The sequence below is a fragment of the Amblyomma mixtum genome, chromosome 7 (assembly GCF_055824585.1).
Source record: "Amblyomma mixtum isolate Tamu chromosome 7, ASM5582458v1, whole genome shotgun sequence".
NCBI lineage: Eukaryota > Metazoa > Arthropoda > Arachnida > Ixodida > Ixodidae > Amblyomma > Amblyomma mixtum.
The window spans coordinates 35703244-35726837 of NC_143018.1; the positions used below are offsets into that span (position 1 = coordinate 35703244).

At 50.5% G+C, this 23594-nt stretch overlaps 1 protein-coding gene across 6 annotated transcripts in view; it reads right to left on the bottom strand.

Moving 5' to 3' along the window:
- Positions 1-14087, bottom strand: part of LOC149335654 (helicase ARIP4) — a 33204-nt gene extending 19117 nt beyond the window's left edge. Inside the window, exons 1-7 of one of the 6 annotated variants that reach the window (XM_089552254.1) lie at positions 13423-14087; positions 12425-12531; positions 9377-10910; positions 6176-6420; positions 2452-2708; positions 2080-2277; positions 869-1019 (exon numbers count right to left, since the gene is read on the bottom strand). In XM_089552254.1, the coding sequence (XP_089408380.1) occupies positions 869-1019; positions 2080-2277; positions 2452-2708; positions 6176-6420; positions 9377-10910; positions 12425-12506 (2467 nt within the window). In that variant the 5' untranslated portion in view covers positions 12507-12531; positions 13423-14087. Of the gene's footprint in view, positions 1-868; positions 1020-2079; positions 2278-2451; positions 2709-6175; positions 6421-9376; positions 10911-12424; positions 12532-13140; positions 13165-13185; positions 13393-13422 lie in introns of those variants that run through there. The other 5 variants (XM_089552251.1, XM_089552252.1, XM_089552253.1 and 2 more) reach the window with 5 other exon arrangements.
- Between the last annotated feature and the right edge of the window lie 9507 nt (positions 14088-23594).

Here is a 23594-nt window from a genome sequence, read left to right on the forward strand (position 1 = left end):
CCTATTACAGTCAAACCCACTTATAACAATACCGGTTATAACAATATATCGGATATAACAATGGTCAGTTGCGGCACCGTCGGCTTTTGCATGTGTTCTATGGTATTTTCGGCACAACCCTGTTATAACAATTATTGGTTATAACAATGGTATTTCCATGGCACTTCAGTATTGTTATAAGTGGATTTGACTTATTTCAAAAAGCAGCAATTTAAAGTGCAGCCAGCCATAGCAGTTTTGGAAGTTGTACTTCAGATACACTGTAAACCATCTAGACCTTCCTGTGACATGGGTGTTACAAGTTGTGTGTGCTGACACTTCCAAACATGGCTTCATAAATGCCATCACAAGATATTTTAAATGAAATTAGTTAGCTGCAAACATTGAACACAGGCTTTAATTCAAACTCATTTTACAGGTCTCGATTAGATTGGACAATCAAAAGGAGACTACATGGCCACAGTAACACGACACTAAAATTACATCTGATGCAAAACTGCATCAACAATAAAAATTCATATTTGCGTCAATACTTCAGACTGCTGCAACCACATGCTATCTGCCCAAGGTAGCCATAAGGCACGGCAAGACCACAGAAAAATCCTAATCTGACATGGGGGCTCCTGACTACCCCTCTTGGAATGACTACGGTTTCACTCAAAAGTTATGCGTTCAGGAGGATGGAGAGTCCTATTTTTGGGAAAGTACCAGATGTGGAACTAAAGCACCCATCCAAAGAGGCCGCATACGCAAAGTTTAGGGCTTGCATCACAGAGCATGGGCCCCGTGTAGGCACACCTCGTTTTAATTCACAAAACACGACACATCCGACGCTCATAAATGCAACGAGCAGCATGCCAGTACTCACAGATCAACTCAGCCCTGGCTGTAGTGGAGCGGTAAATGTCATTGAGGAGGTAGACGTGGTATGAACGGGGCCGAACCTGACCAGAATCGACCAGGTTCTGCGGAACAGCCTCGGGTGCGGGCACCCACTTGTCGAATTCCGCCAACCAGTTCTGCGAAGAAAGGCACGTGCCATGCAGTTTTCCTCTGTAGCAACATAATTACCCTCTGGCCCAGACCTGAAGTCATCAGTGCCCTTCAACATGCACAGGGTCAGTCGAAAGTTTCCAGGCCGCAGGGTCTGCTTTTGAGTCATATAGTCACGCTGTTAGGACAACCCTGAAGCTCAAAATATCTGTAGAGGGTAAAGGTTTGTTCTAACTTCTGAGAACCTTGATAGCTTTACCGGCATCATATATCGATGAGAAGCAGACCCTGTGGTCTGGGAACTTTCGACCAACCTTGCACATCCTTCAGCATTAACCATTTCTCTTCCAAAATAATGCACAGTAGATAAACTGTGCTAATGCGTTACAGTAACATGGAGAATTAAGCAACTTTGCAAAGGCTTTGCCTTGACTGCGGAAGAAAAGAACGCAAAATAAGGGGACACTTGAGCTCCACCTTTAAGGGTACGAAGCGATTGCATAAAGGCTCCCGCAGCGGTTTCTCTTCACGTACAGTTGCTTCACAGTCTCTTCACATACACCATGGGCGAACAGCGCACAGCTGCAGTGCCCGAGTCTGGCAGGTGGCACATCGCCGCAAAGAAGCAGGCCGCAAGCGTGGGTGCACCCCAGTCTAGTTTTTTGCACAGCATAACGTTTTGTCCTTACTGGTGCGAACACCGAACACACAAGACGAGTTAGCAGCGCTGCGACACCGTATGTTCACGGTTCCAAGCGCAGTCTAGCGCGGGACGATGCGAGCGTGGTCGTACCAAGTGTCGCAAGCAGTTATCTGGCTATCAATCAGCCCCCAGTGCAACGTACCACATGGGCAAAACTTATACACACATGAAGCAGTTCTTTTGGCTGACTTTTCTTTTTTTTCCTCAATTACCAGCTGCCAAGTTGAGAGTGCGGCCCTTACTCATGCGCAGCTCTTACACGAGTAGATACGGTAGCCAGGTGACGTGCTTGAGAAGCATCCTTTGCATGCAAACACTAGCTTCATGCACTCAACAGTGCAACAACGTGCCACAATGTTGCTAGACTTGCTCTGGTCACGTACCTGGATGGTGTTGATGGGAGTGATGCAGAGGACCTTGCGGGCTGCCGTGTGCCGCAGAAGAACGTCCACAAACGAGATCACCTGGATGGTCTTGCCCAGGCCCATGCTGTGCGCAAGGATGCAGCCAAAGCCACTCGACGTGTCGAAACGGCCCACGCTCTCCACCACGTTGTCAAAGAGGAACCGGATGCCGCCAATCTGGTTCCCAAATGCAAAACACGAGCCGCAGCATGAGAAATGGAACGAGCGATACCCTTTCACTTCCAGAGCCCTGAACACTGTGCAGAAGGGCAACCGGGTCAATCAGAAGAGCTGGCATTCAGGGAACCAAACAGATGGGTGGCAGGGAAAGCAAGCACTCTCAAGACAAACCTGATGAGGCTTGACTATGGGTGCCAACTGTGGCGCCAAGAAGACATCTTGGTCTTCGGGTGGATGTCCCACGTTGACCAGAACTCGACCCACAGAATCTGGCTGATTGACGGCATCGTTGATGTGTGCTCCATCGTTGAGGTCGTCGCCCTTCTCGTCGTCCGCGTCATCTCCGTCGCTGACTACCATGACCACATCATCGTCATCTTCCTCGGGTATCTTGGCCTCGTCGGATGATGAAATGTCAATCACATCACCTACAAAAAAACAAATAGAAGTTACTGCCTCTTTGCATAATACCCAAAGCCTAAAAAATCAATTTGACAGATTTAATGTTTAAACAAAATTCAATCAAGAAAAGAAGCACACATAGTAGGTGCAATATTGTGCAGAATAACCACCAGTACAATATGTCTAAGGCCCCTAGTCTCCTGCAAAAAATAGCAAATTTAAGAATTTTTTGTGGCACTGCTGTTTGTTACAGAGAACAGTTGGAACAACAGTGTAATGAAAAAAAAGATTGTTTTACTTTCTTTGCACGAACATAAGCTATTCAGGCTTTGAGGGATGCCGTAGTGGAGGGCTCCAGATTATTTCTACCTCCTGGTGTTCTCTTCTGTGCACTGACATCACACAGAACCCGAGCCTGTGTGATGTCCATCGACCAACACCTCCATCGAAATGTGACTGCCACAGCCAGCATCAAACCAGAGTCTTTCAGCTCAGCATCCAAGCACCAGAACCACTGAGCCAGCACAACGGCTCTTAACTGCATGCCTTACAATATTACACAGCATGGCCAGGTTTTCCTCCCTACACACTTCCCCCGTAAACGACCAAACGGCAAAACAGAAGTTTTCAGATACAAATTATTTACATTAATATTTCGAATTTGTAAAATGCAGCAGCTTTTTATCCCCGGGTATTTTAGCAGAGTACAATATAAAACCAAATGGACTCGACACTAAGCAACACTACACTAAACTAGCAGCACATTCGGAAGATAATTTTTTTAATGCAGGTATGAGAAGCAAGCGAAGTGAATAAATTTTCTAAGATGACATCATCAGCGAGATAGTAATTCTCTTCCAAGAAAAATGAAAAGAGGTAGCAGTTCCTACAGATGCACTGAGATTGAGAAAATTGCTTTAGTCACATCCACCGTGGTTCTGGTACAAGCCAAGAATGACATCCGAAAGCATACTGAACTAGTAGTTTCCAGCAGCTCCTTTGGTGTCCCACACAAAGGCTGTGAGGGACACTGGTGGATAGCTTCGGACGAATTTAAAACTCTGGGGTTCTCTGATGTACGCTGGTCTTTTTTCTATATTATATATATATTTTTCCAAACGGCACCTCGCTGTTGCAGCACAGACGAGGGTATCCCTCTGCCGCTCCCGTGGTTATTATGTTGTTCCTGTTGCGGCTGCACGCTGATCGCATTTTGTGTGGTGGAGCCTCTGCACATGCGACGAAGACGCTTGAGATGAGGCTGCACTGCAGCCACATCACACCATGAAGGGAACCACGGAGGTCAGTAGCATTTTGAAGCAGTTATCCTTTGACAGTGTGCGTGCAGTAAAGCATAAAGGTACGGACACGCTGGTGGCAAAACGCGCGCGGCAGGCCGCTTGCCGTGAAACCTGCCGCGGCGGCGGTTTGATCTGCCGCGCAGTGAATGGGTCGAGGAGCCATTTTTAGCGGCTTGCCGCGTGCCGCGGAGCGGGGCGACCAATGAGGGGCGCCCGGCTTCGTCACGTGGGGAGCGTCTGTGTCGCCACCTCTTGGCTCCTATTAAAGTTACATGCCAGCGGCGGCGGCGGTGCCGCGAGCGCTCCTGCAGAATCGCGGACCTCGACCGGTTTGTCACGAAGAGAGCTTTGCGCGGCGGCGACTCTTTGCCGCCGAGTGTGGCCGTCCCTTTCGTGGCAGGGGTGGCACCGCCAGCGGCATGCCACGTGCTTTGCCGCTAGTGTGTTCGTACCTTAACAGCAAAAAATTGTCATCGTCGTGCAGTTTCCGTCTAAAAAGCATAAGACCACCCCTCAGGTTTCCACCAAATAAATTTTCCACAATGCAGAGCTCTTGGCAGTTTCTTTGGTTTGGTTTGGTTGGTTTATGGGGCTTAACGTCCCAAAGCGACTAAGGCTATGAGAGACGCCGTAGTGGAGGGCTCCCTGTAATTTCGACCACCTGGGGTTCTTTAACGTGCACCGACATCGCACAGTACATGGGCCTCTAGAATGTCTCCTCCAAAGAAATTTTTTTTTTTCGGGCGGCGGGGGGGGAGAGATTCTTAATCCGGATCTACAATTAATTCAGACATTTTTCCTGACCCCCTGAAGTCCAAATTATTGAGGTTTCGCTGTGTTTGGGCACCTATGGCACAAACGTATATGTTCCAAACCTCTGGAGACGGACGAAGCCTCCCGTCTTCACTCCCTCGTACTATTCATGCCTCAAGGGTGCTTTAGCTCCTCGGATGTAAAGCTCAAAAGGAAACTGTGTGGCCTGATGATTTTCTACTGAAGGCGTAGACACACCCGTACACTCGCCGCCAAAAGTACAGAGCTCAGAGGACTCCTTTCTGAGCCATGCTGTGCAGCTTGTTACGCATCACCGGCTTTCTAAATGTCCCAAAATGAGAGAACCTCCCCCTCACCCCTCCAGAGCTTAGGACTTTTTTATCTTGGGTACTACAAGAACCCCGGTAGAAGGCTTGAAAGCGAACCCCCCTAGGCTCTATAAATTTTGAGAACAGCTCTACACAGACTTGGTAATGCGTGTGTACGCATCTACTCCACTAAGCATGCGTGAATGTTCACATTTCAACCAGACTTGACAGTACAGTTGTCCACACACTTGCCCATAGTACTTGAACGGCACGGCATGTTGCGGATTTATGCCAATCACAGCCCTCTGACGAGCCCAACATAGCTTTCGAAGACACTAGAAGTTGAACACGATCCGTGGAAAGTGCACCGATGATAAGGCCATGTTTCGAGACCTAGGCCAATCATGAATGACAGCAGTGCACCATCCAGTGCACCGTGTGGGGACGCCTTCGTCCCCTGCGTTCACTTTCCCGCATTGCACCCCACTGTTGTCAGCTGCCCCCGAAAAGCACTCCTCCCGGTTCGGTTACTTTTAACTAACGGGGGAGGGCGCTCGCGTCGCAGCGACACCAGCGCCACGGATGGCGTTTTGCTGCGCGCGCGCGAGGGATAGCTGGCTCTCTTCTGCTCGGCATCGGGAAGCGACCGGACGTTTCGCTCGCAGCTTCGCTCTTCGCCGCGGGCGCCTCTTGGTCGGAACTTGCTCCCGCCGAGCCCGTCCCGTCGGGCCTCGGAGTTTATCCCTTTGCCCTACCGTGGGCGAACGTTCGCTCGTAACCGTGCTGGTGAGTCGGACTTCCTCGATTCCTCAGTGTATTTTGTTGCTAGCTGGCGTTATTGTTGTTATAGCAATAAATGCCTTGTTTGTGTCAGCCAGTGTGTCGTTCCTTTGTTCCCGCAGAGCAAGGCCCGCCGTGGTCGGCGTGCGCTCGGTAGTGTACGCGACCACGGGGTGGGGTCCGCGCGGCTTTGAACTGTGTCAGCCGGGGTTAAGCGGGGAATACGTATTTATCTCCCCAGTTTCAACCCCACAACCGTTACAACGCTCTGGGACAAGTTTGCGGACGAAAGCAGAAGGGCGTGTTTAAATCAGGCAGCCGGTCACTCACCAGCTCTTCGGGGCACAGCCGCTTCGTCCTCCGATGCTGACTGCGAAGCGCTGTCCTCGTCCTCGCTGCTGCTGCTGCTGCCCAGGGCGATGGGAGCGACCGCGGCAGGGGGCACCAGTCCTCCCGACACATTCCGGCTCTGCAGGGCGCGCATTCTGGCCTCCTGAAGGCGCTTCATGCGCTCCTGCTCCTCCTTCTGGGCATTCAGCGTCACCTCGTCCAACTCCGTCTCATTCTTGATGTCCCTGCACACGCGGGGGGCAAAACGGGACAGCTGAGCTTCGCAGCAGCCAACACAGTCCAGCTTGCCTCATTATCACCGTGGGTTTCCCTACAAGGCATACTTCTTCAAGATGTTAAAGATCCCCAAGTGGTCAAAATCATTCTGGAGACCTCCACTATGGCACCTCTTTCTCTCTTTCACTCCTACCTTCCTCCCTTCCCTTACGGCGCAGTTCAGGTGTCTGGCATGGTTCAGGTGTCCGCCGAGTAATGTGAGACAGATACTGCGCCATTTTGCTTTCCTCAAAAAACCAATTTACCAATTTTACCAGAAGACTGATCTCCAACTACCCCGGCGCTGCAACAGCTGCGACCACAGTACACCAGCCAACTTCCCGACACTGCCCTGCTTGAAAAATAAGTTTTATTATTGTAGTCACAGTTCCGAAATCTTCAGGGAACATGTATTTTTGTGTGTGATTCTAAATATGCGATTTAATTCCATGTATAGCAATTAGAGTTGTGAAGAGCTTTCAAGAAAATTTGCAGCGGAGAACTTGCTGAAATATATGTTTTGGGTTCTCTTTGACATAAAGGAATGCAATAAGAGTAAAATTGTCTTCCTGCCTGTCATAAAAGTTGAGTTACAGGGTTTTGAAGTTGCCACTTCAGAAACTCAAAGAAAAGTGTTAGTATTCCTGTACCTGAAGTGGCAGCTTTGATACCCTATAACTCAAGTTCTATGATAGGCAGGCCTTATTGCATTCCTTGATGTCAAGAGAACCCAATGGAATGCATTTTAGCAAGTTCTCTGCAGCAAACTTCATTGAAAGCTCTTCACAAAAAGTTGTACAACCACAACACAAGTGTTCAAGGAATTGGTTTACGTGAAATACAATGACATATTTATAATCGGCATACAAAAATACATGTTCCCCGACGATTTAATAATTTTGACTACATTGATAAAATTTTTTTTTCAAGACCAGGCCCCCCCCCCGTTCAGCCTCTTCCAACTATCCCATCCAAAAGGAACTTTCACACGAGGACCACAAGTTGTGGTTACAGCCCACACGCACGCATTCTTTTTTTACTTTTCATTACAAATACAAACGTCATTCCAAATAATACTCTCCCCCCTCTCGGGGAACAGTTAGAAAAAAATTAAGGCTTTACGTTACTCGTGTTCTCCGGCATGCATCAAAATATGCACGGTAACTGAATTAAAGGGACATCTCAGCTTCAGAACTTTTTGCACCAAAGCTCCCTCAAAGGGTGCCCAAAACAATGTTTAAGTGCCACTCCTGCATTTGCTTCAACTTATCAATTTTTGCAGCTCATATTGGGTAAGAATGGCTTATATGCATAAATGAAAATTAAATATCCTCCCCCCCAAGCAACTTATTTATTTATTATTTTTTTCATACAATATCGGAGCCTGGAGGAAGTAGAAAAGTGAAGAGTAAAGAGAGAGACAAGGAATACGTCTGACTATGAATAATGTGCATTCATAAAACGGGCGCCTCACAGACCTTCCTGACTGCAACAAGAGATTGCCAAGAAACGTGTGTGCCTATGACCTGAAGCAGTAGAAGTGATGTCGTTTAGTTGCATTAAAAACAGTGGCCACACCATCTGAGCTCATCTCCTGTTGATGCAGAAAGCCTGGACATCACTACAGTTGCGTAAACTGCTTTTTCAAACTAAAAGCACGCTCGCAAACATCACATGTCGTCATAAAATATGTTCGAAAATATGTGTCCGCAAAGAAAAAAAAAAGCAACTTTGCAGTTTCTGTTTCTGGTCACAGCTTCTATGCAACTGCGGCAATGCCCAAGTATCTTAAATGCTGCTTTGATGTGATCAAGTGAACAAGCAATTATTCCATACACGGAAGACCTCCAAGAATGCAAGTTACTACATTTAGTCAGCAGTGTCAAAAGCCGTACAGTGAGAAGCATTTGGCGATACGCTAGGGTTGTTAAGTCAACTGCGTTTCAGTAGCAGCACGCAGGTCACTCATTCACTGATGGCTGTTCAAGCAACTTTTTTCAGTGTAACTGAACGCCACAATCGCTTCCGCTGCTTTAGCCAATCAGGAAGCACTTTTGAAGATCACTCCTCTCTGTGACCAAAGTTCAATGATGGGCACAGAACACAATAAAAATCCTTTGTATTACCATTTCTCACGACCGGCATTATGAAAGCATCAAGTAGAACAGCACCCAGCAAACATAGCTGGCGATGACGTGGACTCTCACCACCTCTGAAGTGATAGCTACATGACAAAAGGTGCCAAAAGCTGCTCCACGACTTACATCACCACTCCTCATTAAACCGCAATGACCTGCACTAAAGATTAAAGAATTCACACTATGCAGCAAAGGAACTCATCCTCACATAGCGATATCCATGTGATGCGGTTCTATACTTCCCATTTTATAGCATACGTTAATTAAAAAATTACGTTGTGTTATACGGTGTGTATTGTATTATTACTTCATGGTTTATGGTTAATGAGGGTTTAATGTCCTATAACAACTAAGGCTATGAGGGAAGCTGCAGTGAAGGGCTCCAGAAATTTCGACCACATGGGGTTCTTTAACGTGCACTGAGACGGCACAGTACACGGGCCTCTAGAATTTCACCTTCATTGAATTTCGACCGCCGCAGCCGGGATTGAACCCGCGTCTTTTGGGTCAGCAGCTGAGCGCCATAACCACTGAGCCATCGTAGCAGCGTCGTATTATTACTTCATGCAGCGTTTATGCATACAAGGAAACTGAGCCACACAGGTGCCTTTACTTGGTTATTTAGCACTAATGCTTACTTAGATTAACACAGAAACCTTTTAGGATCAGCTCAGATGGGAAGATGTGCACAACAAAGCACCTAAATATGAGAGCAAGTCAACGGATGCCATAAAACTCAACATGACTAGGTTTACAGACAAGAAATATGTCCCTGCACAAGGCTCACCGGATGTTTTTCCTCTGGAGACCCACTTTCTTGGCATCAGCGGGAATGTCCTGCTTCTGTTTCTTCTTTGCCCCCTCCTCTTTCTTCCGTTTTCCTTTGGTCTTCTTTGTCGGCGAGCCGGCTGCTGCGTCAGGCTTAGCTGCATCCTCTTTGGTGTCATTCTCGGTTCCCCCCTCAGCCGGGGTGGCCTCTGGCTTAGGCCATTTGGCTGTCGCCTCAGTGCTGGCTTCCGGAGGTATCCATGTCTGCTGTTGCTGCTGCTGCTGCTGCTGCTGCTGCTGTTGTGGTGGCTGTGGCTGCGAAAAGCCCGATGTCGTTTGCTGGCCCATTGAGTTCACGGACATGTCATATCTCTGCTGCTGCTGGTGAAGAAGATGCGAATTCGGCACGCCGGCGAGCGGGTCATGCCCGTACAGCTCAAAGATGGGCTGGATGTTGGTGTCGAGGCCACTGGAGGCCATGCTGTTGTGCATCTGTGACTGTGGTGCCATCATCTGAGAGCTAGAGGACATGGGAGGCAAGACGCTCTGATGGTTCATGCGCTGTGTAGACGTGGGAATGTGGAGCTGCCCCATGCCACCATAGCTGCTTTTCTGCTGCGACTGCTGTGGCTGCTGCTGCTGCTGCTGTGGCTGCTGCGGTCTTGGTACCATGGGCCTTTGAATTTGGTGATGTTGCTGCTGCTGTTGCTGCTGGTGCTGCTGCTGGTGTTGCTGTGGGTGCTGCTGCTGGTGCTGCTGTTGATGTTGCTGCTGCTGATGAGATCGACTCGCCTGGCCGCCCACCATTCCATCGTGCTGGGTCATCATGGACGCTGGCGAGGACAGTTGCTGAGATGATGGGGACATCAGCGAGCGCTGATGTTGGTTGGAGATGCCAATGGACTGATGCTGACTCGATGGGATTGGCTGGATTGGTGCCGGGGATGACATAGCCTCGTGCTGAGACGTGGCTGGTGAATGGTATGTAGGCTGCTGAACAGCTGACTGATGAAGGTGCTGAGCAGGGGACGGCACAGACTGCTGCTGCTGCAGGTGCTGAGCTGTAGCCAGTCCGTGCTGGAGGTATCCAGGTTTTGATGGTGTCGTAGAAGTATGGAAAGGGTTCGACATGTGGTCGTTACGCGTTACGTGTTGTGGGAAATACTGTGACGAGTGAAGCCCGCTTCCCGCCGACGCTGCTGTGCTGTGTCCAAACCACCAGGGCGATGCAGCGGAGGCGGCGGAGGCCGAGTACAGGTCGTTGCCAGCGGAGTAGCGTGATTGGTGGGGGTCAGTGGGTGTGGGTGTGTACTGGTGGTGGGGCAGCCAATAAGGTGAGCCAGCCATGGAGGAAGAGGCGGGGCCCGAGGTCCCTGAGTGGATGTCTGCAGCCATGGAGAAAGGTGACTGGTGGAACCAAGGATTGGTCGCTGCGCTTGGGTTCAAAGGGGCGGATCCCGGCATGGCCTGGGATGAGCCGGAGCTCGGAAAACCCGGGAACATGTCGGTAGGCGCCGGATCGGTGCTCCTGCTACAGCTGTTTTCAAGGAATCCTGCACATTTTAAAAACATTCGTCAGTAGAATGTATAACACATCAATGAAAACAGTGCAAATGGATCAATGGGTAAAATTTCGTAACAAGATTTCTACCATTAAGTATTTACGCTCTCTGCTGGTAAATTTCTCTCACTTTAACTAAAATAGTGCAATCACAGACAACCATAGAAAGAAAAAAAAAACATACACTAGTTCAAAGGCATGCAGAGCCAACTGGCCAAGTACCAAGTTTTACAGACATGCTAATTCAGTTCCCTGGAGAAGCTCTTATCTGCTCATTTCACTGAAGTAGACGAATAGGCTACAGATGCTCAACTTTGACAATGGTCTGCCGGCCACAGCAAGCATAGCAATATTTCAATTAACATTACTGAAACCATTTAAAACTACAAATACTGGCAACAGAAACACCCAAAAAGTTACAGTGACTAAACAAAAGCATCATTTCATTAAAATTATTTCCATCACAAGGTGCATGGCGTAATAGTATAGACCTCAGAAAAAATCCTCCCAATATTGTTGTTGTTGTCCACAAGAAGATAATGGCGCGTACCCACCGCGGGGGATTGGCCAAGACACATGCGGCGACAAATAAAAATTATAAAGGCAATAATAAAAGCAACAATAATAATACAGATAACAAGTCAATAAAAAAACAAGGAATTCAGATTTGTTGACTTAAATAAACAAATCAAACACTGAGATGGGTGACTGAAAGTGGGAACGGGGCTAAATGTGCCAAGCTTTGGTTACAGATAAATTCTGAACATAAGAAAGAGTTTAGGATGGCAGCCGTTTCATGCCTGAAAGGGAAGTCTGAATGGCGGGGAGCACATTCCAATTACTGTGCCCAAAGATAGAAGCAGCAAGATACAGAACAACCCCAGTAGACTTAGACCAAGCTGTCGTAACGGATGCTCTTGCAGGAGTATCCGTAAAGAGGAGAAGCGGCGGCAGGTCAACAAGAAGTGATCTATCGTTTCGGAATCCGCGCAGGTGGGCACAATGGGGAGAACACCAGACCAAACCTATGTAGGTGGAAGTTTAATTGAGGCACACAACAATGTAGACGCGTGAAAGAAACCTCAAATATGCATGATCACCATCCTTTACTGCACCATGGGTAGAGAAGATGCCAGATATGCATGCACCTGTCACACCTCCATGCAAAGCACAGTGAAAATGCCCTTTTCTTTTTCCTTTTCAGTCCATTCCGCTAAAACAAGTGCGAAAACTAACAACTGCAAGTGACATGACAACACAGGCAAGTGACAACTGATAGCGTCTGTAAAAAGTGAGCACATGTAATCAGCGCCCCGGGAAACTTCTAGAACTAACCAGCAAACGAGGAAAATTTTACTCGGCAAGCGAAAAGGGCTGAGTCACGTTACCGCATCGATTATATGCATAAAGAACTGCACTGCTTACAGCGGCGATACAAAATGCACTGTGCAGTTTCAACGCACACGTCAGTAACGTTTAGGCGCGGCGCGGCGCGTCGCTACTCACTTTCCAACTGCCCCAAGCCTCCGGTCCATGCCTTCATGATGTCCAAGCGCGGGTCCGGCAGCACCAGATCTTTGATGTCCATCACATCTCAACGCCATCGTAGAGGCCTGCGGGCAGCGAAAGGAGAGGCAGCATCAGTACACGAGGAGTCGGCACGGTCGAGCTTCATGTTCTGCCGTCGCAACCGTCGCTAGTGACAAGCATTCCGGGTTACACGATCGACAGCGGCCAAGCGTTTCCTGGCTGCGTCCGGAAAGCCAGCGAATCGGTCGCGGTAACCAGAGCCTTCACCCCGCACAGCCGGTGGTGTGACTCGCATCCGGCCCATGGTAGCACACCACACTACCACCCGTTGTCAAGTTCGCGCGATTTCGTGCCGTTCGGAAACTCTGCATTCGTCCGCCACCTCCCGAGACGCCAGCGATCTCGCGAGGCTAGCGTGAAAGACAAAGCTACGAGGAAAAAAAAAGAAAACGGAAGCAAAGCTAGCCGTCGTTTTAACAGAAACTATAAAGTACAATAAAAGGTGAGAAAGAGCAGCTGCCCGTCACTTCGCGCTTCACGATGGTGTTACGAGGAAAACAAATGGAATTGGTTTGCACGCGCTCAAACGCGCCAGACAGGATGGCCTTGATGGGCAAAAGGGGCACCTGCAACTTCTCCCGTCAAGTTTCGGGCGCAAATTTTCGGCGGCGACAGCGAAACTCACAAGACACACACACGGCTCATTATCTGGCGGAGGTGTCTCGAGCAGCGCTCACTTGACAGCGGCCGACAAGGCTCCGGTGAACACAGCGCCCGGCAACGGGTTGCCCGTACGCGGACGCTCACGCACCTGGCTGTCAGCGCTCGGGCGCGGACTCGTGACGCACGGTTACCGCCTGAATCGTGAAAGCCACGGCGCCCCATTGTGAAAGGGGAGACCCCCCCTGCGACCGAACTAACCCTACGGTGTTCATTCGCACGGCGGCGGCGGCCGGCGGTGGTGCCGTACTTACCACTCGCGCCGCCGCTGGCAAGGGCTCGCGGGTGGTGCGGACACTTACGTGCTGGTGCCTGGGCCGGGCATCTCGAGGCTGGCTGGCGCTGCTCGGTCGGCCAAACGACGCCAAAAACGCTCGGGATTCCGACACTGTTGACAAAACATCCACAGACACGGACGAAATGGCGACACGGGGGGGTTTCCACTGTTTCCGGTTCCGGAGTACGGGAGCTCCCGAGAAAGAAGAGTCCGTGGGGGATGCGGGCCCAAGGCAAGCGGAGGCGAACGCCTGGCTGGTGCTCCTTTTTTCTCTTTGCAGTTTTTTGCCTTTCCTTCCCGAGCAGCAGTTCGCCGACTTTTTCCTGCGTACTCTGGAAAACGGTCTCGCGGACCTTCAAGCCATTAGCCAACGCGGCGGGAAGAACGGACAGACGCGGCTACATGCGCTGCCCTAGTTGCGGACAGAGAAGAAGGCATTCAAGCGAATATCGGACAGACACGGAGGAGAGGCGCGGGGTTTGTATAGCTCTTTACTTTTGCTCCCTACTCCGGCGGCCGGGACGCAAAAAGAATTAACGCGACATGCACACATAGCTGCCGTTTCTAATATGTTCCCGGCGAAGATCGCGGCCCCATGCGCCCGTCTTGTAAACTGTTTTGGTGGGCTCCGGTGGGTACGAAACGCGCCGATAAGCGACGGTTACACTTTGCGTTTGTCTCTTCGCTACTTGGCGTTGTGTGTGTCGTTTCATTAAGACGGCGCAGCCAGACACCGCCGGAGCAGCACGAGCGGGTCGCGCCAGGAGAGGTGTTGCGAAGCGCTGCGCGCGCTGTTATCGATTTATGCAAAGCGAGCCTAGCACGTTTTTTCTCTCCATCTAATGCGCGAAGCCCGCGTGCGACTAATTTCACCGTCGACCAAGCCAGTGGCAGCCCGCACTGTAGGTAGCACGGGGCGCAAGTCTTGGAGACAAACGCGGTGTTGCGAACGCGGAGGCACTACTACGTGTGTTTCAAAATTTTCGCTTTCATTGAAGTTTGAAACGATTTTTAGCCATCGTTAACTCAGGCAAAATTGGCGAAATCCAAAAAGCGAAACTAAGTCACAGAAATCTTCCAAATTAATCCACGAAAGAAGAAAAAGGACAACGATCATAGGCGCGTGTAGTAGGAGTAGCGTGTCAGTTGAGGGCCTCTTTTTGAGCATGTGGTCAAAGAAGGCCAAATTTTTCTGGTAACTCGGAAACAAATGACGCAGGTAACACCGTTTGACAACATTTATTTTCGAAATATGCCTAACTTTTGAGGAAACGCTTCACAACCGAAGAAATCCGATTTTCATAACTAAATTTCTTGTCATTCTACGTTCAAGTGGCCAGTCTGCACAGTCCATAACACCTCTGCTTTCTTCAGGCACCACCTCTGATGAGACCGCCATTGCTCTAGCATACACAGACGCCGGTTACTTAGTGTGTGCTTGGCGCGTGATGGCCTTAGCTGCCTATGTGCCATTAAACGGAACAGAAAACACACCTTGTTAGTGACTAATAAACCGCCATTCTAAGCTTTACCAGGGCAGGGTTCATCCCCCTGCACAATGCCTGCTGCACTTGCCCACCTCCCCCGACGGGCTGAGCTCACCTGGGTGCCGCCGACTCCTTAGCCAGAAGGCCTAAAAACCGGGCACAGGCGGTCCTCGTGGGGGATTTCTCGAAGGAGCGTATGCACTCGTTTGCTGAGCTCACCGCAAACTCCCGCGCTGAGCGCCTATTCTACCCGCCACCACACCCCACCCCTACCAGAGAACAGTCAATCTGGCGTCTCCTGCAGACGGGAACGCTGCCTACACTAGCAAGTATAGCGCTCCCACCCCATGGCCACCCTTGCCCACATCCTCCTATTATATCCGAAGTCTCCAACCCCCGCCGGGCCGGTGCCTCTCCGGACCTGGAAAGACTGGAGACCTCACTGCAGTCAGCGGACTAGGCTAGGCAAAAGATCGCCGTGAGCCGGGCCGCATACGTCATGGACCAACACCACATTCATGTAACATTTAGACCGTGAGTGGGGTCGCGCGGAGACCCAGGGGGGCTGCGGAATTATCTTGCCAAATAAAGTTTAACCACCACCACAGACCTGAACAACTGCATCGGTTCCCGGGCGACTGGGCGAGTTCAATGTCGGTTTCGAACCAGGAGTCCTGAAAGTTTTTGAAGCTAAAGCTTAGGCAAGGCCAAGGTCACCGTGCTTGCGGATTTCGCCTTCATTTGACCTTCAGATAAAGAATAGGATAACGCCCCCCCCCCCCCCGGGTGGGGGCAGTTATCCCCCTTATCCCACTTATCCGCAGTTATCCCACTGCCCCCTCCCCCCCCCCCTCACGAAACCGACGGAGCGCGGGAGCTTCGAAAGCAAAGGAAAGGCGCATAACTGCCCCCCCCCCCCCCCCCCTAGGACAGTGGACACCTCAGTCGTGCTTTAAGCTAAGCTACGTGGCGGCATGCGTTGGCATTTACAACGTTGTGGCAGACACGCGGCACTGCAGCAATACCGCAGCGTTCTCTGTGTGAGCAAACTCTCGCGATTAAGCATTATAACTGCCGCCTGTCAAGGTGGCAGGTTGGGATTGCTGCCTATCCAGTGTCGGGAACGCACTTAACGTTACAGACCCCAAGCCGCGCATAGTTACTCTCAACCAGGTTCAGCAATAGTTGAACAGCAGCTAATTTTGAAGCGAAAAGCTTCACTAGGTTAGTCAAACTCGTCGGGCGTATTCTCCGTGATCAGAATTAGCCCCAGCTGCGCATGCGCACAACCGAGGGGCATCACAAGAGAGGCGAAAAAAAACAAACAGACAAACAGTGCACCAGGAAGGTCCCGAAAGTAGATGAAATTAGAATATTAGGTATGATTATCAACCGCAGGGGTAGTAACAAAAGCCTGATTAAGAAATTAAAAGACCAGGCGGAGCTCGTAGTCAGTTTTTAAGAAGACGTCCAACAGAAGGAGTGGCCTCACGGAGGCTAGTAGACTCAGACTCGTACAAGCTTTTGTCACGAGCAGAATCTGCTACGCGACTCCATTCCTAAATATCAACAAGAGCGAAGAACGAGAAATAAACACCATAATTAAGAGATGCACGAAGTGCGCTTTAGGGCTCCCCATAACTACTTCTAACGACATTCTAGAGAAAATGGGGTTGCATAATGAGTGGAAAGAGCTGGCTGAGGCGGTCAGGACATCCCAGAGAGAGCGACTCGACTTGTGAATTTATTCGTTTTGGTGTTGGTATTCCTAATTATTGTATTGTTTCGCTTTTTTGAATCATGTATTTTCTTGCAGCTAGTTTTCGCAATCATGCGTATCATTTTTTGTAGGCATGTGTATGCGTTAACCCCCTTTTTGTAACAGTTTCATTTTATATCTATGTACCACTTCCCTCAATAATGCCCTGTGGGCCATGAGGGTATCAGAAATAAATAAATAAACGACGGCACGTAGACAAATCCTCGACTGGGTAAACCTACTAGCGCCCGGGGAAGGCGAAAGTGTCCGGGAAAGCATAGATCGAGAAATCAGAAAGCATCTATACGTCTCGCCCATACCGAAGAACATGCACCCCGTACACAACGAAGGGAGGAAAAAATGGCTGAGGCTTAGCTAAGGTTAAGCCTAGTCAGATGCGAAGCATATTGATGGCTAGGCTTGGTAAAGTTGCTCGCTTTGTTCTTCAGTTGTTGTATAACGTTGTCGCCGAGCCGCATATTGAGCACGCCGCTTAGCCAGACGTTCATCGGTCTCTGTGGCACGCTGAAGCTTTCGCTTCTCGTTCAAATCAGCATCCAAACACCTGGCCGCCTCGTAAGTGCCCGGAGATGTGTTGTTGTGACTGAGAGAAGTATAAAAAGAAAATTGCACGGGCCTGCTACTGGCTCGAGCCAAGCCACCACCGCTGCCACGTGCAGATAGAGGAGAGTTAAAAGATCAGAGGAAAGAGAAAAAGGAAAGAAAAGACGCGCGTCGCAGCAACAACTGCGTCCGCCGGAGCGGACGCTGCTCAAAAAACAGGTAAGCGGCCGAAGCCGCGCTCGCTGAAGCGAGGACAGATACTCCCTGAGAGCTGTTGTGACTGAGAGAGAGAAGGATGAAAAGGAAATTACACGGGCCTGCTACTGGCTCGAGACAAGCCACCACCGCTGCCACGTGCAGATAGAGGAGAGTTAAAAGAGCAGAGGAAAGAGAAAAAGGAATGAAAAGACGCGCGTCACAGCAACAACTGCGTCCGCCGGAGCGGACGCTGCTCAAAAAACAGATAAGCGGCCGAAGCCGCGCTCGCCGAAGCGAGGACAGATACTCTTCACTCTCCCTGAGAGCGAGGCAAGGAGCAAATTCTATATATTCTCCTTGTTGTTGTTGTTGGTGCGGGCAGGGCACTTTTTTTCTTATTTATTTTTTAAGCCCACACTAATATCTGTTGTTGTTGTTGTTGTGACTGAGAGAAGGATGAAAAGGAAATTGCACGGGCCTGCTACTGGCTCGAGCCAAGCCACCACCGCTGCCACGTGCAGATAGAGGAGAGTTAAAAGATCACAGGAAGGAGAGAAAGGAAAGGAAAGACGTCCGCCGGAGCGGACGCTGCTCAAAAAACAGATAAGCGGCCGAAGCCGCGCTCGCCGAAGCGAGAACAGGCAAGCTCAGCTTTATACCGCTGCTGTAGCGTCACGTGGTCAGCTGCAGCGCCTCTGATGTGGAGCCTCCACCGCCGCGGCCGACCGCGCGAGCCGGCAGCCCATCTCTCCTCTGCTGTGACGTCATGTTGTCACGTGGTGTCACGCTAAAGGTCAATGGTAGCTCCACCGCCGCGCTCGACGGGCTGTAGTGTAGTACACTATAGCTCTAGTAATATGCTTCGCATAAAAAGCAGAGCTAAGCACCTCGCTCACAAATTGGACAAACTCCCGCCGGGATCGGTCGCCTACACCGATGCAGCGATCGGGAAAGAAGGCGACGTAACCTCAGTCGCCCTATTAGACACCGGGATCGCCATAGGAATCGAAAGAAACCGAGATCTAGCGCCGGTAGAGGCGGAGGAGATTGCAATAGCCATTGCCATTGCACGACCAGGCGTGAAACACGTCGTCAGCGATAGCAAAGCGGCGGTTAGGAATTTTAGCAAGGGTAGAGTCAGCAATCGTGCTGCCAAAATTCTGAACGAGTCGTCTCTCGCCGAGAGCGTGACTATAATCTGGACCCCAGCACACGCCGGTCTCGCCGGCAACGAGGCTGCCCACATGCTCGCCCGCTCCTCATTACCTCGGGGTGCTGCGGACGCCTCCACAACATCATCTAAAAGCAAAGAGAGTATTGGTACGTTTAGGGATGTAACCGAAAATCTGAAGAAAGACCGGAGGATATATCCGCCACCGGATAGATCCCTGAGTAAAAAGTCGTACGACTGGAGAAGACTCCAAGCTCGAAATTTCTTCTCGCCCCTGTGGAGGAGTTGGACGGGTGCCAGAGGGCGAAAGAGGGACGGTGCAGAAACCGAAATTTGTAAATTTTGCGGCCACGTGGCAACATTAGATCACATAATTTGGAGATGCGTTCGTGCCCCAGGGTGCAACGCGATTAAAACTAGCGATGAATGGGAGACCACGCTGAGAAGCTCCGACAAAAAAAATGGCTGAGGCTTAGCTTAGGTTAAGCCTAGTCAGATGCGAAGCATATTGTCGCCGAGTTGCATATCGAGCACGCCGCTTGGCTAGACGTTCTTCACGCTCTTCATCAGTCTGTGTAGCACGCCGCAACTTTTGCTTCTCATTCCAACGAGCAGCCCTGTCTCCAGGAGGCATCTCTATCCCGTGTACGCCTAGCATAGGCAGGCGCACCCCCTTGTATACCGCCGCTCCAGCATCACGTGTTCACTACAGCGCACCTAGCGGCAGAAGCAGGAAACACATTGGTCGCGACCAACGTTACTGGAACAAACGTTGGTCGCGACGCCTCGCGCGACGGCGCGAGCTGGGGCCCCGTTTCTCCTATGTCGTTACGTCACGCATCACGTGGTCCTCCTTGGTCGCGACGCCTCGCGCGACGGCGTGAGCTGGGCCCCCGTTTCTCGTCTGCTGTGACGTCACGCACCACGTGGTCATCCTTGGTCACGACGCCTCGCGCGACGGCGCGAGTTGGGCCCCCGTTTTTCATCTGCTGTGACGTCACGCATCACGTGGTATGACATGGAGGTCACGAAAGGTCAATGGTAACGACACCGCCGCGCTTGAGGAGCTGGGTTGGGCTATTAAGCATGAAATGCTTTTAGCCCCCGTTGTCGGCAGTGTGGTGACGTCACGCCGAGACCGAGATCCACTCATCCGGGCATTGAAATCCACTCATCCGGGCATTGAAATCCACTCATCCGGGCATTGAAATCCACTCATCCGGGCATTGAAATCCACTCATCCGGGCCAAGGGCGTCCGCAGAATTTTTTGCAGGGGGGGGGCCCCATTGGTTTTTGGCGCCGGAGGGGGGGGGGGTATGTTCATAGCAAAAAGGCACTATTTGCGGACTATATTTATTTATTTATATATAAATAAAAAATAAGTTAAATACACACATGAAAGAAAAATTACAAACAGCAAATTAAAGCGTGGCTAGGAGAGATACATTGGAGTTTATCAACGAAGAAACAATCAAAATTAAAAATGCAAAAAGATACTGCCACTTCGTGGAGAAGAGTGCTCAGTCTTGCTGCATACGGGTTCAAGACTCACCCGGATTGATGACCAGCACACAGCACAATATGGTCACAAACACGCAACTACAGTCACTCAGTCAGTCTTCCTTGAACAGCAACTCTAGGCGCCTCGGATTTTTCTGGGCGAATTGCGTGATTACGCGGGTGATAAATTCATTTCTGTGCTTCATTACACGCTCTCGGTGCGCACTCATCATACACATTGATTGGAAAAACGGTTGAACGCGTACGTTGAAAACAAAAGATGACTATATATACAACGAAAACTTATTTACAAGATAAATGCACGCTCACAGCTTCATACACCTCGCTCCATCTTGCTCGCGCATCCGCACAGTCGAGCAACCGCACACACACTGCTCGCCGCTCGCCGTTTTCTCGTCCGCTGTCTTGGTTGTTTTCAGCTTCGTTGACAACCGGCCACTAAAAACACCGAAGCACAAACACAGCGGCGCGCACACGTGCAAGGGCTTACTTCCGCGCGACTTCCGAGGGGAAGGAATACTCGCCACTCCGGTCGGAAAATTTGTTTTGTGTGTTCTTATGGTGTTCAGAGCCCCAAAACGACTCAGGCTATGAGGGACGGAGTTGTACAGAGTTTCGTATAATGTCGACCATCTGGGTCTCTTTCCCATGCACTGACATCGCACAGTACATGAGCGCTGTTGTGATTTGAGACCCAGCCAGAGGTGACAGGCGAGCCAGGCAGGCGCCATCGGGCTGCGTTGACCAAAGGCGCTGGTTTTCGGAGAAGACGCAAGGAACGCTGGTGTGGGGGCGCCTCTAGAGACTGCGTCGCCGTGAACAAAAGCAGCTAATCCCCTTTGCCCAAGATTCTGAAAGCGGCGCTTCTACCGAACTGCGCTCTCCCGTGGATCGGAGGAGACAGCGAGCGGCGGCGCCCACTCATCGCCCGCTTGCCCCTGAGCAGCCCGACAAAGCGGGGTGGACACGGCTGATTTGTCCTTCCCTCCTGAAGAATTCATCGGTGGCCGGCGTAACGAAGGCGAAAACAAGATGCCCTGTGCACTGTCTGCCTCCGTGTCGCTATCTGTCTAGAGATCAAAGAAACAGACACCCATCTCAAGGCGGCTCGAAACACATGCTCGCCGGTGCCGCTGTATGTCTGCAACAGGTCGCCCTTCAACAGAGCTAACGATGGTGTGGTTTGAAAACGGCATAAAGACGCGTGCCCGGATGCGGCATTTCGCAGATGTGACCCAAAGCGTGGAAGCGGGGCTGCTTTTACCCTTTTGGCTGAGCGCACCACCGCCCCTGGCGTGCGGCCATCACTCAAGGTTCGAGTGAGTGATTTTCCAGGGGGGTGCAGCCGCCCCCCCTTGCCCCCCCCCCCTCCGGACGCCCATGATCCGGGCACTGAATTCCAGTCATCCGGGCACTGAATTCCAGTCATCCGGGCTCTGAAACGAGAACATCCGAGCACCGTACGAGACTTAACGAGAATTAACGAGACTCTGTAAGCCCTCCTACGCGACCGGCATGCAAGCGTTGGTTGGTTTCCAAACGAGACAAAAAATAACTGCCGCCAGTGCCTTCTCAATGTTTATCAAGATATCAGTGGAGCTGTGGGTTTGATAATGCACGGAATTATAATTTCCGATTTCTAATAACTCGTGCAAAAAGCACATAAATGCCATGTTACACTTCGTTGCCATACGTGATCCGGGGGAGAAGCGCTGCGTTCAAAGGGCAGCGCATCGCGCCGAACGGGTGGTGGCGTTCCTCCCTTCCTTTACGGTGCGGTTAGGGTGTCCACCGAGATGGCAGAGAATTACTGCGCCATTTCCTTTCCTCAAAAAACCTTGCGTTCAAATGGCAAGGCATCGCGCTGAACGGGTGGTGGCGTTCCTCCCTTCCTGTACGGTGCGGTTCGGGTGTCCACCGAGATGACATTAGGCCCGTAAACATTTCATGCTTACTGTACTCTCGTTTACGGGAGAGGCAGAGATTTTTTTAGTATGCTTCGCATAAAAACTCAGCGCTTCGCCGTCCGCCTGGCGGCCGAGGCTGAAGACCTCTTCTCCTAGACGGGATCGGGCGTCCTCCGGCCGCGGTGCGACAGACTGCCTCCCCGGACGCCTGCGTGCGGACCCGGAGGTGGCTGCCGCGCCATATTCGGCGGAAATAAATTTTGTTCCTCCTCCTCCTATCTCGGTGGACACCCGAACCGCGCCGTAAGGGAAGGAAAACGAAATGAATCTCATATCTTGATGTACACCCGAAAGGAGTGACGTCACACGCGGCACAATGAAAAAAAATAAATAAAAGACAAGCAGTGCGCGAGGAACCTCTCAGATCTCGGTGGACACCCGAACCGCGCCGTAAGAGAAGGAAAATGAAAAGAAAATTGTTTTTAAAGAAATGAAACGACTCCTGACACTCGATCCCGGCCGCGGCGGCTAGAATTTCTCTAGAGGCCCGTGTACTGTGCGATGTCAGTGCACGTTAAAGATCCCCAGGTGGTCGAAATTTCCGGAGCCCTTCACTACGGCGTCTCTCATAGCCTTAGTCGCTTTGGGACGTTAAACCCCATAAACCAAACCAAACATATCTCGTGGATACCCGAACCGCGCCGTAAGGGCCTTAAGGAAAATGAAATGAAAATTGCTTTTAAGGAAAGCAAATGCCTGTCTCTCATATCTTGGTGTACACCGGAAAGGAATGCACACCACAGTATATGTCTCTAAAGCAACCCAGCACCGTATTCACTACACACGCGGCTCCGCCTCGCCGTAGCTTTTCGCTTCGAGATATCCAGGCTTAGCTAAGCCACAGCCAGTTTTTTGCTTTGTACGCTAGGTGTGAGCGATTTCGCGGAGCTCCGGAGAGCCCCAACTGCGCATGCGCGAGGAGCGAGTATGAGACTTACTGCGTAATTTCCTTCCCTCAAATACAATTTTTATTTTCTTCATTACGGCCCCTCTTCTTTCGCTCCCACTTCCTTCCTTCCTCTACAAATGGATGATGGGTGTCCATCGATATATGTGAGACAGTTAATGCGAAGTTTCCTTTCCTCAAATACAATTTTAATTTTCTTCATTATGGCCCCTCTTTCTTCTTTCACTCCGACTTCCTCCCTTCCTGTGCGGTTCAGGTGTCCACCGAGATGGTCGATAAATACTGCGCCATTTCCTTTCTTCAAAGAGAGTTTTTGCTTTCAAAGGGCAAGGCATCGCGCCAAACGGGTGGCGGCGTTCCGTGGACTCCTTGGCAGCGCTACAACACGCTGTCGCGTTCCACTCCTAAAGGCGAAGCTTAAGCGTCAGCAATTAGCAATTATAATTAGTATCCAATAATCAATCAGTAATTCAACATCAATTAGTAATTTGCGATTACTTAGTAATTAGTACTTAATAATGCGTGACGTCATCCAGTGGTGACGTCACCAGTTCCACAGAAGCAGTCAAAGTGG